General features: G+C 44.2%; 1 protein-coding gene across 2 annotated transcripts in view; it reads left to right on the top strand.

Annotated features, from left to right (window-relative positions):
* SLC6A12 (solute carrier family 6 member 12) overlaps positions 1-14,931 on the top strand; it is a 78,204-nt gene that overhangs the window by 24,059 nt on the left and 39,214 nt on the right. For both annotated transcript variants that reach the window (XM_020789051.3, XM_072999876.2), the window contains exons 3-4: positions 8,857-8,991; positions 13,671-13,811. In XM_020789051.3, coding sequence (XP_020644710.3) covers positions 8,857-8,991; positions 13,671-13,811 — 276 coding nt within the window. The remainder of the gene's footprint in view (positions 1-8,856; positions 8,992-13,670; positions 13,812-14,931) is intronic.

The following is a 14,931-nucleotide window of genomic DNA, read 5'->3' as shown; positions in this document are numbered from 1 at the left end:
AAAAGCAAGCTGTGAGTGATATGCAGACCTTCTCCAGAGTCTAATTAGTGTTACATGCCATCAAGTTGCTTCTGGCTTAGGGCAATCTGTGAATTACTGAGCTCTGAAATATCTTATTTTCAACAGTCTTGGTCAGCTCCCACAGTCTAATAAAGATCTAGATAGTCTGCTGGAAATGTTATTTTAACAGGAAGCAGAGGGAGGGACACAAGGTGAGGGGAAGACCAGTATGTTGTGGGCAGATTTTTTAAAATATATATGAAATAAGGAAAAATTACTTTCCACAATCTTTGCAATTAATTCAGCAGCGTGGCTGGGGGCTGAAAATGGCTCTTGGTGAACTACAGGGAGAAAATTGGTCCTCAGACCCAAAGTGATTGTTGGCCACATTGTCCGGAGTATTCTGGAAATTGCTAAGAAAAGTAACTTTTCCAAGGCCTAGTTATTTAAGCTGTTACATTATTTGGCCCCAAGTTCCCATCAACCCTAGTTAAATCTATTCTGAGGAAATTATAAAATCTGACTCATATGTGCTGGCTTGGTTGGAATCTCCTTGGCACTCAAACCAGAGGGAAACACCCCTTGTTGAGGCCGAGTAATTAATTATCTGTCATGAGAATGAATCCCGTGGGTCAGAATGACTGTTGCTGGCAATGGAAAGAAAGCCCTAGAGGGCAAAAATCAGTATCTCTTCATAAACTGAATGTGATCATTATGAACAGCTATATTTCCTGAAAAGAGTTGTGTGACTAAAAAAAGGGAGGGGGATTTCAAAGATTTTGAAATAGACAATAAGATTAAGTTTTGCTTTATACATTATGTTGAAAAGCTGTGAGAAGCAGATTGTGCAATGTGGGGTTCAGATCCTTGATGGGGGGAAAACCATGTATATCTCCCAAACTGTGTTAGAGTCCTGGAGTCCTGCTGGATAGCTCAGTGGCTTAGCCAGATCCCCTCTGTGCCTCCTTGACAGGGGGTGGACTTCATGATCCATAGGGTCCCTTCCAGCTCTGCAATTCAAAGGTTATTATTAAATATTATAAAACTCTCTGAAATGTCCAGAGATTTCATATTCCTCTTGACTTGGTGGTCTAGTTAATACTTAAGATTACCAGTGCTAAGGCTTATGAACCAAACAGTGGGGTGGCTCACTGTGGGTGATCACGGAACAAAGGAAGGCTAATTGCCTTAGAGAGAGAACAAAGGAGTCAACTGCAAAAGTCTGAGCCAGCGGAGCCTACTGGCAACGCCCTGAGAGCTCTTTTATTTACTTAGCATGATTACATAGTATGTTACGAGAGGAACAGATAGGATACTAGTTATGCTCTACCTCTAAGCGAAAGGGCAGAATAAGGGGTTGCCCCGCCTGCTGGCAGCTGCCACTTCCTGCCAGGAGTGTTTGCATGTCACTGGAACAGAATGCAGCTACAACTTTCAAGCAGAAGTTTCCCACAACTCACCCCAAATTCAGGCACAAGGTGCACCCACCACCCCATTCATGTGTTAATTGTACTGAGTCAGATAAAACATGGCTTCGTGCAGATATTCCCAACAGGGGCCATGTGGCCCCCTAGAGGGTCATAACACATTTCAAGGGGACTGCAGACTGGAACAGTTCTCCATTCCTCACCTTATAAGGTTTGTTATATGACTTATACATTCCTGAATCAGCCTATATTTCTTTCCCTTTGTGTTTATGGCTGTGGCAAAAAAAAAAAAAAAAAAAAGATTGAGAATGGCTGGCTTAGTGGACCAAGAACAGTCTTGTTCTGCCATGTTCCTTCTTTCCCCTCTTTCTTGCTTTTTAGTTCTTCTAAACTTTATTGAACCATAGTTGTTTGTTACAGCTGGATCAGGAACTGTATCTACAAGCCAGGATGAAACCATTGCTTGCAATGCTAGTTTGTAGTCAAAACTTACACCATATTTTACCCAGTTTGGCTATAAGAAATTCTGAAAATATCCAAGTGAAGTATGGAAGAAAAGGGGATGGAGCATAAAAGCATAACACATGTCTGTGGTCCAACAAATTGTTGTTGATTGTCCTGAGAGAGAGATAGCTGCTCCAGGCTACTGCTTGTCTTTTCAGGAATTGAATTGTTTAGAAATGGCTCACATGGAGGAATACATGTAGTTAAGGACCCAGAAGAATGAAAAATCCATATAATTCTTTTCCCGAATGATCTGTAAGTAGAGTAGGAAAATCCATATTCTGTGAGTCTTCCCTCAGGTAGACTTTTAATCTCCTCTTCTCCACAGCTGCTTCATTTGGCTAGAGCTAACATGCATTCTCCACAATGCCAGGGGGAAGGGTATGCTTTTAAAGTGCCTGGGGAATTAAAAAAAAAATAGAGAATTTAATTTATTTGCCAATTTTCAAGGGAAACATTGCTGCCTGCTAATATCTGTGGTCTGCAGCAGAGAGCAGAAACTAGAGCTAAGTCAGCTGAAAAGCTGTTAATGAAACAGTGCTGGTGGGCAGCATCAGACCTGGAAAGCATATGAAGAACTGAACTGCAATGTGGGACAGTTTCTCTTAAACAAAAAGTGTTTATTTTCAGGAGGCTACAATAATCGTTGGCCTAAATCCAGTTGGTAGTCCCACTTTTGAGTAGACCTGCATAGTCAGTGGGATTTATGAAAGTGTTGACACACTACTCTGCAGTTGATTCAGTGCATCCATTTTAGTTGGTGGAACAGTTGAACTTAACCCTGTGTTAGAGATGGGCATGAAGCATGGCCATCTCTCCTTTGCCTCCTCCAGCAGCTGCCCACTCAGACATGGAGCTGAGCAGGGATTCTTGCAGTGCTGTCTGTGAGTGGCCAGCTGCTGGAGGAGGAAGAGAAGGGAAGTTTGTGCTCCTTCCAGAACTGGAAGATTGCACAATGGAGAGGGAGCAAGCAACGCATACTGGCTGGTGATTGTGGGTGCTGGCAAGGTGAGTGGGGGCAGAGATTGCGCAGCACCTGTGGTGCTCCACCAGCGACTTAGGATGACTTGGCATGAAGTGCTTTGTGCCCATCTTCATCCTGTGTTATTTAACTTGTATGGACTAGCTACTCTCCGGGAAATTTAAGAAGAATGAATATACCATATTTTTTGCTCCATAAGATGCACCTCTCCATAAGACGCACCAAATTTTTAGGAGAAGAAAACAGGAAAAAATAATCCATTTTCTTCCCCTAAAAATTTGGTGAGCCTTATGGAGAGGTCCGTATTATGGAACACACCCTAGGACCCTTTGGAGGTTCAGCCAGCCCCCGCCCGGAGGCCAGAGTGGGCGAAATTGCCACCTTCAGGGACTCTTCTCAAGCTTCCCAAGCCTCAAAAGAGTCCCAGAAGGTGGTGATTTTGCCCCCTCTGGCCCGGCGGGGGGGACAGAGTGAGCCTCCAAAAGGTCCTAGGGTGTGTTCCAGGACCCTTTAGAGACTCACCCTGCCCCCCCCCGGGGTCAGAGGGGGCGAAATCGCAAGCTTCTGGGACTATTCTGAAGCTTCCCAAGCCTCAAAAGGGTCCCAGAAGGTGGCGATTTCGCCCCCTCTAGCTCGGGGGGGGGGGCAGGGTGAGCCTCCAAAGGGTCCTAGGGTGTGTTCCAGGACCCTTTAGAGACTCACCCTGACCCCCCCACGGGGCCAGCGCGGGTGAAATCGCCACCTTCTGAGACTCTTTTGAGGCTTGGGAAGCTTCAGAAGAGTCCCAGAAGGTGGCGATTTCACCCGCGCTGGTCCCGTGAGGGGATGGGGGAGCGTCACAAGGTCCTGGAAGGCTCCCTCAGACCGTTGCGACCCTCCCCTCCACCCCACCCCAGGGGCCAGCACGGGTGAAATCGCCAGCTTCCAGGACCTTTTGTGAGGCTTGAAAGGCTCAGAAAAGGTCCTGGAAGCTGGCGATTTTGCCCCCACTGGCCCTGTGGGGGTGGGGGGAGCCCCGCAAGGGTCCTGGAAGGCTCACTCGGACCCTTTGGAGGCTCCCACCACGGTTCCAGTGGAGGCAAAATCGCCACCTTCGCTCCATAAGATGCACAGACTTCCCCCCCACTTTTGGGGGGAGAAAGTGCGTCTTATAGAGCGAAAAATATGGTAATGGCAAACTGGAGCCGTCCCTAAATCAGTGGAAGGCATATGTTCTGAGATCCAGAGCATCATCCTACTATTGCGAATAAACTACAGATCCCAGAATCTGCATACTGATTTCTGCCCTCTAGGGCTTTTTTCCCATTGCCAGCAACAGTCATCTAAGGATTCTGGGAGTTGTAGTCCAAACAATAACTTCTCCAAGCTCTCCATAATAGTATAAACTGCTATGGTATCCTCTTTTCCTTGCCTTTTTTTCTCTAAACGAAGTGTCTAAATTCTATAAACTACTATCGTAGAAAAGATGCTCTGAGGCCCTTTGGTTGCCTTTTCTCATGTCCTCAGAAAACCCTGGAAAGGGTGGTCATAAGTTGGAATTGACTTGACACACATAATTATTACTTATTCTCACATATTACAAAACTTTTACAGTGAGAATAGTTCACTTGTTCTCTTTCCTGATTGTTATTAGTCATCAGCTTTAAAAAAAAGACCTTTTTAATGACTGTTCAGGAGATTTTTCTCATAATGGTCTATTCTTTTAAATATTACTGTTGGCTACTAGGCGTCTATCTTCCATAAAGATGACCAGTTGTGGTTCTACATATATTCGCGAAGGCTGGTTGTTCTGGGTTTTTTGGGCTCTTTGGCCGTGTTCTGAAGGTTGTTCTTCCTAACGTTTCACCAGTCTCTGTGGCCGGCATCTTCAGAGGACAGCAGCCTGTGCTCTGGTGGTTCTACGTTTTAGATTTTATAAAGATCAGTTTCTTGCTTGGGTTTTCGAGAATTCCTGGATGTGTGCTATCTGGGCCCATGGGTTCAAAAATGAGTATTTGTCCAGTAACAGCAATGTGCAGACTCTTTCAAATAGAGCAAAAGATTCACTCTGGTTTGCTGCAGTTCCTTGTTCATCTTGAGGGAGAATGCTGAAATTCTCATCTAGAGTAAATTTTTTAAGCCATGTTTCCAAAAGATTCTTTTCAGTGTGAGATCTTTGAAATTCTACTTTGAAATCCAGAGTTCTGCTGTAGCTTTTTCTCTGGTACTGTTCCCCCCCCCGATCCCATTTAAAATAGATCGCTAATTTAAAGATTTTAATCAGGAGAAGTAACAATGTGGAAATGAATTCCTTTGAAACATTGGAGGCACCGTAGCGCTAAACTCCACTCCTGGAGCAAAGCTCGGGGACAAAAGGCTAAATGGATTTTGTAACTTTTTGTAACTAAGTCAGTTGTTATGTTGTTGAGGTGGCAGGGACGATACTGAAACAACCAGTGACAAAACATGTACTTTTATAGGAGCAAATGTTCTGTCCGGATAAGTCATATGTACTTACTGTATATGTTTAAGATAAAATGAGTACCCAGCTCATTCAGGGGGGACGGGGCAAATGTGTAGAGTGCATAATTTAAAAAAAACATTGCAAACTGCCCAGAGAACGCTTTAAGCATTATGGGGTGGTCCATAAGGAGCACAATTTGCTTTTTAAATATGTGTATAGTGAAAGTAAAAAAAATCAGGGCGGATATTTTGGGGGTTCTTTAATCCAATGGTGTTTACCTAGATGTATTGGTACCTCTTTGAAGTGGCTTGTGCTGCGTGAACTATCAAATTCCTTTACGCTGCAGCCACCTTGTGGAAGGACCACTGGAAATCGTCTAAATTAAATTTGAGCTCTCAAGGTGGAGTGGCCATTTGATTTCTAACCTTACAGAGTCCCCAATCTGAAAGTAACTCTTACTAGAAAGATGAAGAAAAAGAAGAAGTGGGCCTTTGAAAGCTCCAGTGCTAATTTTAGAGAAATGATAGTGGGGATGGGGAATGGAACAATCAAGAGATGAGCAATGCGAAGAGGAAGCTGTTTCATTTCTTTCCCCAGATTACATCTGTTACTAATTGGCCAACGTCCTTAATGTAAACAAGATTATTTTGGGGGAAGAATTGCCTCAGCATAAGAAATTGCCATAAACATTATGCAGCAGATAATGTCTGTGGTGATTTCTTGAGGCGAGTTGACTACAAGTCATACACTGTCAGGCAAAAACAAGACAATAAAGAAGGCAAAAATGTTGTGGCTCCTTAAAGACTAACTACTTTAAGGTGCCACAACGTTTTTGTCTTTTTTATTTTTGTTTTGTTTTTGCCTGACATGTTGGCACGGACTAACACAGCTACTTCTTCTAAATCGTAGATTATTTGCCTTATGCTTAGATGAATTAGTAACTAACAGGATTTTGACTGAGGGTTTCTAAAAATGTGTTTGAGTTGGGCAAATCTATCAGGAGGCACAAGGCAGCTGGGGAGTGGTTTGGGGTAGAGCAGAAACAGACCAGAAAAGGAATTTTCTATTTCACAGCTCTTGATTGCTCTGCTTTTGAAATGACTCCAATAGGAAGGGCCAGTCTGAGACATTTGGCTGTCTGGGGCAAAAAGAAAGCAGGCAACCCCATTCATCCCTATTAGCTGCTGAATCTGACTGGTGGTAGGATTGTGTCTTCTGCTGCTTCTGAAGGCAGCAGGCTTGCCTGGTGGGGGCAGGATAGGCTGTATGGCACACAACTTTTTACACTTTGCTACTGACTCTCAACATCTGCTGGCTGAGGTGAATGCATCACTCTGCCTCATGGTAGGGCTGGCCCTGTTAATATCCTGTGGTTTCTGTAACGTTCAGTTATTTAGTAATGTACTAATTATCACAGTGTGGATTTCGAGCTAATAGATCCACCATTGACATGGTATTTTCCTCAGATAGTTGCAGGAGAAATGTAGGGAGTAATGACAGCCACTCTGAGTGGACTTCATAGATCTTACAGCCTTTGATTTGGTTATCAGGGACGGCCTTTTAAAAATATTTCCCAAGATTGGATGTTCACCTCGACTCCTTAACATCATCAGGTCCTTTCATAAGGAAATGAAGGACACTGTAGTTTTTGATGGCTCAACATCAGATCCCTTTGACATCCAAAGTGGAGCAAAACAGGGTTGTGTCCTCGCGTGGACCCTGTTCAGGATCTTTTTTGCTGTCATGCTGAAGCACGCCTTTGGAACTGCAACAGAAGGTGTCTCTCTCCGGGCTAGATCAGATGGAAAGCTCTTTAATCTCTCTAGATTGAGAGCAAAGACCAAAGTCCAACTGAAATGCATGCGGGATTTCCTCTTCACCGATAATACAGCTGTTGTTGCACACTCTGCTGAAGATCTCCAACAACTCATGAATTGTTTTAGCAAGGCCTGCCAAGATTTAGGATTAACAATCAGTCATGGGCCAGGGCTCACCTCTGTCGATTACCATCTCCACACAAGAATTGGAGGTTGTTCATGACTTTGTGTACCTTGGCTCATCGATCTCTGACACTCTCTCCCTTGATGTCAAGCTGGATAAACACATTGGCAAAGCAGCGACCATGTTCTCTAGACTCACAAAGAGAGTATGGCTCAATAAGAAGCTGACGGCATATACCAAGATCCAGGTCTACAGAGCCTGCGTCCTGAGCACACTCCTGTACTGCAGTGAGTCCTGGACCCTTTGTGCATGGCAGGAGAGGAAGCTGAACATGTTCCATATGCATTGCCTCCGACACATTTTTAGTATCACCTAGCAGGACAAAGTTCCAAATAGATTAGTCCTAGAATGAGCTGGAATTTTTAGCATGTATACATGCTGAAACATGTACAGTGGTGCCTCGCATAGTGACATTAATTTGTTCCACAAAAATCGCTGCAGAACGAAAACGTTGCTATGCGGTATTAAAAAGCCCATAGAAACGCATTAAAACGCGATTAATGCATTCCTATGGGCTTAAAACTCACCGTTCTGTGAAGATCCTCCATAGCGCAGTCATTTCTGGTGCCTCTTAAGTGAGGAATCCGTCCCATTTTGTTTACCCGGAGGCCATTTTGAAACTGCCGATCAGCTGTTAAAAAATCATTGCTTTGCGATGATCGGTGCCCGAAACATGGAACCGATAATCGCAAAGCGAAATTCCCCCATAGGGAACATCACAAAAAATGCATCGCAAAGCGATTTCATCGTAAAACGAAGCAATAGCTATGCGAGGCACCACTGTACATGAAACAGCGATGTCTATGCTGGCTTGAGCATGTCGTGAGAATGGCTGATGGTTGGATTCCAAATGATTTTTTGTATGGAGAATTAGTGCAGGGTAATCGCCCCTGAGGGAGACCACAGCTGTGATACAAGGATATCTGCAAGCAGGATCTGAAGGCCTTAGGAATGGACCTCAACAGATGGGAAACCTTGACATCTGAGCGTTCAACCCGGAGGCAGGTGGTGCATCATGACCTCTCCCAATTTGAAGAGACCCTTGTCCAGCAGGCCGAGGCAAAGAGGCAGTCCCGAAAGGAGCAAAATCAGGGAGCTGGACAGGGGGCAGATTGTATTTGTCTTCAGTGTGGAAGGGATGGTCACTCTCGAATTGGCCTTCTCAGCCACACTAGACGCTGTTCGAAGACCTCTGTTCAGAGCATGTTACCATAGTCTCTGGAGACTGACGGATGCCTCATCTAAGTTAGTAAGTACTTAGGGGCTAGTTTGGATGCAGTATGACACCACTGTTAAGAGTGACTGCATCCAAAGCCACAACAACTACGATGCCCTTCTGTCTTAAGCTGAATAAAAACAAGAAGTATTGTTCATCTAGCCAAGATTAGAGTGGTTATTTGAGTCCAGCCTGATATAAGGGTGGTTATTTCCCTTTCTTTGAAAAAAAAGATTTAACAGATACATTTGCTGCAGTCCAACCTTCTTTTCTTGCTTTATAGGTGCTTTCTTCATCCCCTATCTCATCTTCCTCTTTGCTTGTGGGATTCCAGTGTTCCTCTTAGAGACGGCCCTTGGGCAATATACCAGTCAAGGAGGGATCACTGCCTGGAGAAAGATCTGCCCTATCTTTGAAGGTAAGTTGGTTGTAAGCCACAGGTGCTTGTAACTTTCCATCAAGCACCTGGTGTCCTTTTGATTAAAGTCTCTTTGAACCAGAGGGCATGTTCAGCTGCCAACCAGGAGGGGCCCATTCCAAACTGCAATCTAAGTCAAGAGTGTGAGTCATCCCAGAATTTGCCAGAGGCAGAGGCAGGTCCTCTACAGCAGTGGTCCCCAACCTTGGGCCTCCAGATGTTCTTGGACTACAACTCCCAGAAACCTTCACCACCACCTCTGCTGGCCAGGATTTCTGGGAGTTGAAGTCCAAGAACATCTGGAGGCCCAAGGTTGGGGACCATTGCTCTACAGATAGCACTCAAAAGATAGAGCCTTCAGAAGCAAATTATGCTAGAGAAACATCTGGAGTCAAACCAGGGCACATGGGTGAACAGAGTCCACTGTAGGGTGACATGTATAGCAAGAGTGACAGAGCAAATATTCAGAACAGGAGGGTGAAACCAAGGAAGAAATTGCATCACCCTGGCTAATGAGGAATGATCTGTGAGGGCCAGGGTCGTACCAATCAAGAACAAGCTATGAAGCACAGAGTAGAGCTAATTGTGATGAAAGAGCTAGAGTAAAGCTAATAGGGGACCTGAACCGATTTCTGAAGGCCACTTGGTTGCTAAGCAGTAACTTACTTAATCCAAAACTTGGAATATTGACACCCTGTACTGGAGGGGCTGGAGTTTCAATATTTGATTCACTGCTTTGAGAATCTGCCTTTTGATGGTTGTACCTGATAGCTCTTCTCCAGAACTGCTGTCTGACGCAAAGGGTTGGGATGTTGTTTTTTGTCACTCTGTGTGGAGTTTGGAAAGGTTTTGGATTTGGACTACAGTATAAGTCCCAGAATCCCCCCAGGCAAAATGGCTCAGGTGAGAAGATGGGAGCACCAGCCTCGTACTCTCTCCACTGGGCAAAACTCACCCTCTCCCTCATCCGGGGATCCTTTCCCATGAAAAGTTGTATCTCCCCCAAGGCACAGAAGAACAGGGTAGTTCCTCCTAGGCCTCTGACCATGTTTCCCCTTGGCATCATCTTCTTCCCCTCTTATTGTCAACTCTGCCCACTGCACCCCACCTGTGTCCTTCTCTTGTACCAGCTGTTCCTTACCACCCTCTCCTCCCAGATGATTCAGCTCTCTGTCCATGTCCCCAGGCTGCTCCGACCATTGTAAATGTTGTTGGAGTATAATTTATCATGACCTATAGTGAGGAATGCTCAGAGTTGCAATTTAGCAGTGTTTAGACAGCCAGTTTGCTTATCCTGGAACAGACATTGAGAAGGCCTCTGTCTGTCATAAACATTCTTAAAACCAAACTGTGTGGGCTGATTATGGAGTTCAGCAAATGTACGTGGCCATTTTTATTTTGGAGGAAAAAAGAAACACCTGATGTGGATTGTTTTCCTTGCTTTGGTTTTGTAGTGAAAACTCTACTCTCATGGTGGATCTTGATTTGTGAAAATGTCCAGCAAACATCGTTGGGAACAAAGCAGCTAAGCAGGGGAATGTTTTCAGCTTTGAAAATTGGTATGACCTGGATTTTGTGGCACATCTTGGATTGAAGCTGTTTTCCCTTCAAAATAAAAGAAGCCAAGCTAAGCATCCTGTTTAAAACATGTGGTTAATGGCCTGGAAAGCCCTTTATTAAAATTGTCGTCATCGTCATTTAGTCGTGTCTGACTCTTCATGACCCCATGGACCAGAGGACGCCAGGCCCTCCTGTCTTCCACTGCCTCCTGGAGTTTGGTCAAATTTGTATTGATTGCTTCGATGACACTGTCCAACCGTCTCATCTCTGTTGTCCCCTTCTCCTCTTGCCTTCACACTTTCCCAACATCAAGGTCTTTTCCAAGGAGTCTTCTCTTCTCATGAAATGGCCAAAGTATTGGAGCCTCAGCTTCAGGATCTGTCCTTCCAGTGAGTACTCAGGGTTGATTTCTTTCAGAACAGATAGGTTTGTTCTCCTTGCAGTCCAGGGGACTCTCAAGAGTCTCCTCCAGCACCACAATTCAAAAGCATCAATTCTTTGGCAGTCAGCTTTCTTTATGGTCCAGCTCTCACTTCCATACACCACTACAGGAAAAATCATAGCTGTGACTATTCAGACTTTTATTGGCAAGGTGATATCTCTCCTTTTTAAGATGCTGTCAAGGTTTGTCATTGCTTTCCTCCCAAGAAGCAGGCGTCTTTTAATTTCAGGGCTGCTGTCTCCATCTGCACTGATCATGGAGCCCAAGAAAGTAAAATCTCTCACGGCCTCCATATCCTCCTCTTCTATTTCCCAGGAGGTGATGGGACCAGTGGCCATGATCTTAGTTTTTTTTGATGTTGAGTTTCAGACCGGTTTTTTTTTTTGTTTTGTTTTTTTGCACTCTCCTCTTTCACCCTCATTACAAGGTTCTTAAATTTCTCCTCAGTTTCTGCCATCAAAGTGGTATCATCTGCATATCGGAGGTTGTTGATATTTCTTCCGGCAGTCTTAATTCCGGTTTGGGATTCCTCCAGTCCTGCCTTCCGCATGATGTATTCTGCATATAAGTTAAATAAGCAGGGAGACAATATGCAGCTTTGTCATACTCCTTTCCCAATTTTGAACCAATCAATTGTTCCATATCCAGTTCTAACTGTTGCTTCCTGTCCCACATATAGATTTCTCAGGAGATAGATAAGGTGGTCAGGCACTCCCATTTCTTTAAGGACTTGCCATAGTTTGCTGTGGTCCATACAGTCAAAGGCTTTTGCATAGTCAATGAAGCAGAAAGTAAGTTTTCCAAGCTCTGTTCAGAGGAACTGTTGATCTCTGACTATGGACCTCACTCTATAACTGTAGCAAGGGAAGCTCCCCTTATTTTTCCGCCCTTCATCTGCCCCCACCTCCAGAATTTAGGCTCATTCCCTAAACTGACCTTCAGTATTTGTTGACCTTACATTCTGGAGTTATTTTTCCCATCAAGCTGGTCAACATCTCTAGATAGTACCAGATGCATTATGCATGGGAAGGAGGTATTTTTTATGCACAAGCATTTCTGGACAGTCTGGATGGCCCCATTGACAATCTGAGGCATCTTCTGACAATTTAAGCATCTTATTTAAGAAGCTGGTCATTGTACTCCTGCTGATGGGAAAATAAATTATGCACATGAATATTTGCAGACACTCATCTTTTGCTATCTTTAGAGTGTTAAGGTCCCCGATCCCAGATTTTTCTACAGACTGAGAACACTAGACAATACACATCTTTAGGCCAATCCTGTCACTTACTTGATTGACAGATTAATTGACTGACATTAAGTTCTGAATAGACAATAAAAATCTAAGTTCACCCCATAGTAACAATCTCCAAATCCACCCTTCACTCCTTAATGCACTGATCTTTTTTTCCACTATGTACATCCTTTCTTTGCTGCATTTCCTGTTCATTTAACACATGTTTGTTGCACCTTATTTTAATAAATACATTCAATATGCCAGCAAGTTTGGAAAACTCAACAGTGGCCAGAGGACTGGAAACTATCAGTCTACATCCCAATCCCAAAGAAGGGCAGTGCCAAAGAATGCTCCAACTACCGTACAATTGCACTCATTTCACACGCTAGCAAGGTTATGCTCAAAATCCTACAAGGTAGGCTTCAGCAGTATGTGGACCAAGAACTCCCAGAAGTACAAGCTGGATTCCAAAGGAGCAGAGGAACTAGAGACCAAATTGCTAACATGCGCTGGATTGTGGGGAAAGACAGAGAGTTCCAGAAAAATATCTACTTTTTATACTTCAACTCCCAGGATCTCCTGGCTGTTATCCAGTGGGCCCCACTTTGCCAGCCCCTAACATATACCCAGAACTACTGCTCATATTGGCTGGAGAATTCTGGGAACTGTAGTCTCCTCCCCCCAAAATACCAACATCTGCTTATATTGTACTTGGAGCAGTTTCTACAAGGATGCTTCCAAGAACAAACTTGTGTCCAGACTAGAGATGGGCTATTCATATTCATATTCCTGGGGATATGGGATACAAATCATGGCACCACAGATGCCGCAGAGGCCCATTCCTCCCCCCCCCCCCATGACCCAGCCCGTCCACTCACATGTCTGTCGTTGCCACACCAATCTTGGAAAAAGCCCAGCCCTTCCCACACAACCAACTGTGCCCTTCCAGTTGTTATTGTTCCCATCAGCCCCAGACAATTGCAGAGTGGTGAGGAATTAAGGGAAATGTAGTCCAGCAACAGCTGGAAGGCCACTTAGGTTCCTTTCCCATCAGGCACTCTTGGAGAGATTAAACAATCTTGGATTAATGCAGTCTTGCAGGTCATCCCAGGTTCACTGACAGAAATCTCTCACCCTTTAAAAAAAACTTGATTAATCTTTATATAAAATAGCCTATTTCCACTCAGGAGCAAGAGTTTTCGCATTATGGAACTTGGAGGGATCCCACTCCCAAATTCCACCTGGATTCCAGTCCCCCTCCTCCCCATTTCCAAGATGGCAAATTTTGGCCATTTCTTGGCCTTGTGTGGTGCCTGGTGGATTCTTGAGGTGAAAATTCAGTCTGAAGTCCACCAAAATTACCTGTCCCTGCTCTGGGAAGCTGTCAGCCTTTTGAAATGACCACTGTCATAATTTCTGTCTTTCTCTCTCTCTCCTCAGGAATTGGATATGCTTCACAAGTTATTGAATCTTACCTAAACATCTACTACATTATCATTTTGGCCTGGGCCCTATTTTATCTATTTAACTCCTTCACTGCTGTCCTGCCTTGGTCCACCTGCGGGAATCCCTGGAATACAGGTATGGTAACAATGGTGTCAAAATGGCTTCCTCAACAGATGAATCTATTGCTCTCTTTTACTTTGTTCTATAGGATTGGGCTGAAGATATTTTATATTCTGTGTAATATATCCTCAAATTTGTATACAGATACATTCGTGTTTATGTGTGTCACCCTATATCTGCTGGTTGATATCTTCTTTTCCCTGTTTAATGTTTGGGCTGGATTTGGTCACAGGAGAGCCAATGCTTGTGACATATGTATCTATGGCCCAAAACAGATGCAAGGGAAGCTTCTCAACTAGAATTGGAGTTATCTTAAGCAGTAAAGTATGTGTGATTACCCTCTGACAGATTGCACAGTTTCAGAAGTTGCAAAATAGCATGTTTGTGTGTGTGTGTGTGTGTGTGTGTGTGTGTGTGTGTGTGTGTGTGCATACACACACACATCAGCTTTGAAGTTGTGTCTCTGGAAGGATTAACATTATCACCTCCAGTTGTAAATTGGTCCATCTGTTTTAGCCTTTGTCCTTGAGGAAATGGCCACTGTCACTTCTCTTTTTTTCTCAGTTTAGTTCATACATAACATATGTGGGGTGTGGGTTTTCTATTAGTGGAACCATGACATCATCCTTCTACTTAGGAAGGAAACCTCTTGTGTCATCAGAATGCTGTAAGGGATTGCAACCATTTTAATCACAGCCCCCCAGTGGCAGGGCTAGCCCCATTATTCAGCAAAACGAGACAAACGCCTCAAGCAGAAGATGCTGGGAAGAGCACTGACAGCCCACAAGCATTCTTCCTGATCTCCTTAGCCATTTACCTCCGTTGGCAAACAAATTATTGTTTGTGGTATCTGCTTGTGTAAGTCTTGGTCAAACTGCACAGTCCTAGGATGCCCCAAGAAGAAGGGAATGGTAAACCACTTCTGGATATTCTCAAGCTTGAAAACCCTGGAAAGGGTTGCCATAAGTCACAATTGACTTGATGACACATCATCATCATCATCACCATAATTTGGCTTTCGTGCCCTCAGGTGTACAGCGCTGTCACTGCTCTTAAAGTAAAAGTCACCTGCCAATTCAGTTCACTGCTGTACATCTACATGTAGAGGGTGCTATCTTGGGGTTGTTTGTACCTT

The sequence above is a fragment of the Pogona vitticeps genome, chromosome 5 (genome assembly GCF_051106095.1).
Source record: "Pogona vitticeps strain Pit_001003342236 chromosome 5, PviZW2.1, whole genome shotgun sequence".
Lineage (NCBI taxonomy): Eukaryota > Metazoa > Chordata > Lepidosauria > Squamata > Agamidae > Pogona > Pogona vitticeps.
Note: the sequence above shows the minus strand (reverse complement) of the source record. Positions and strands in the feature narration are given on the sequence as shown.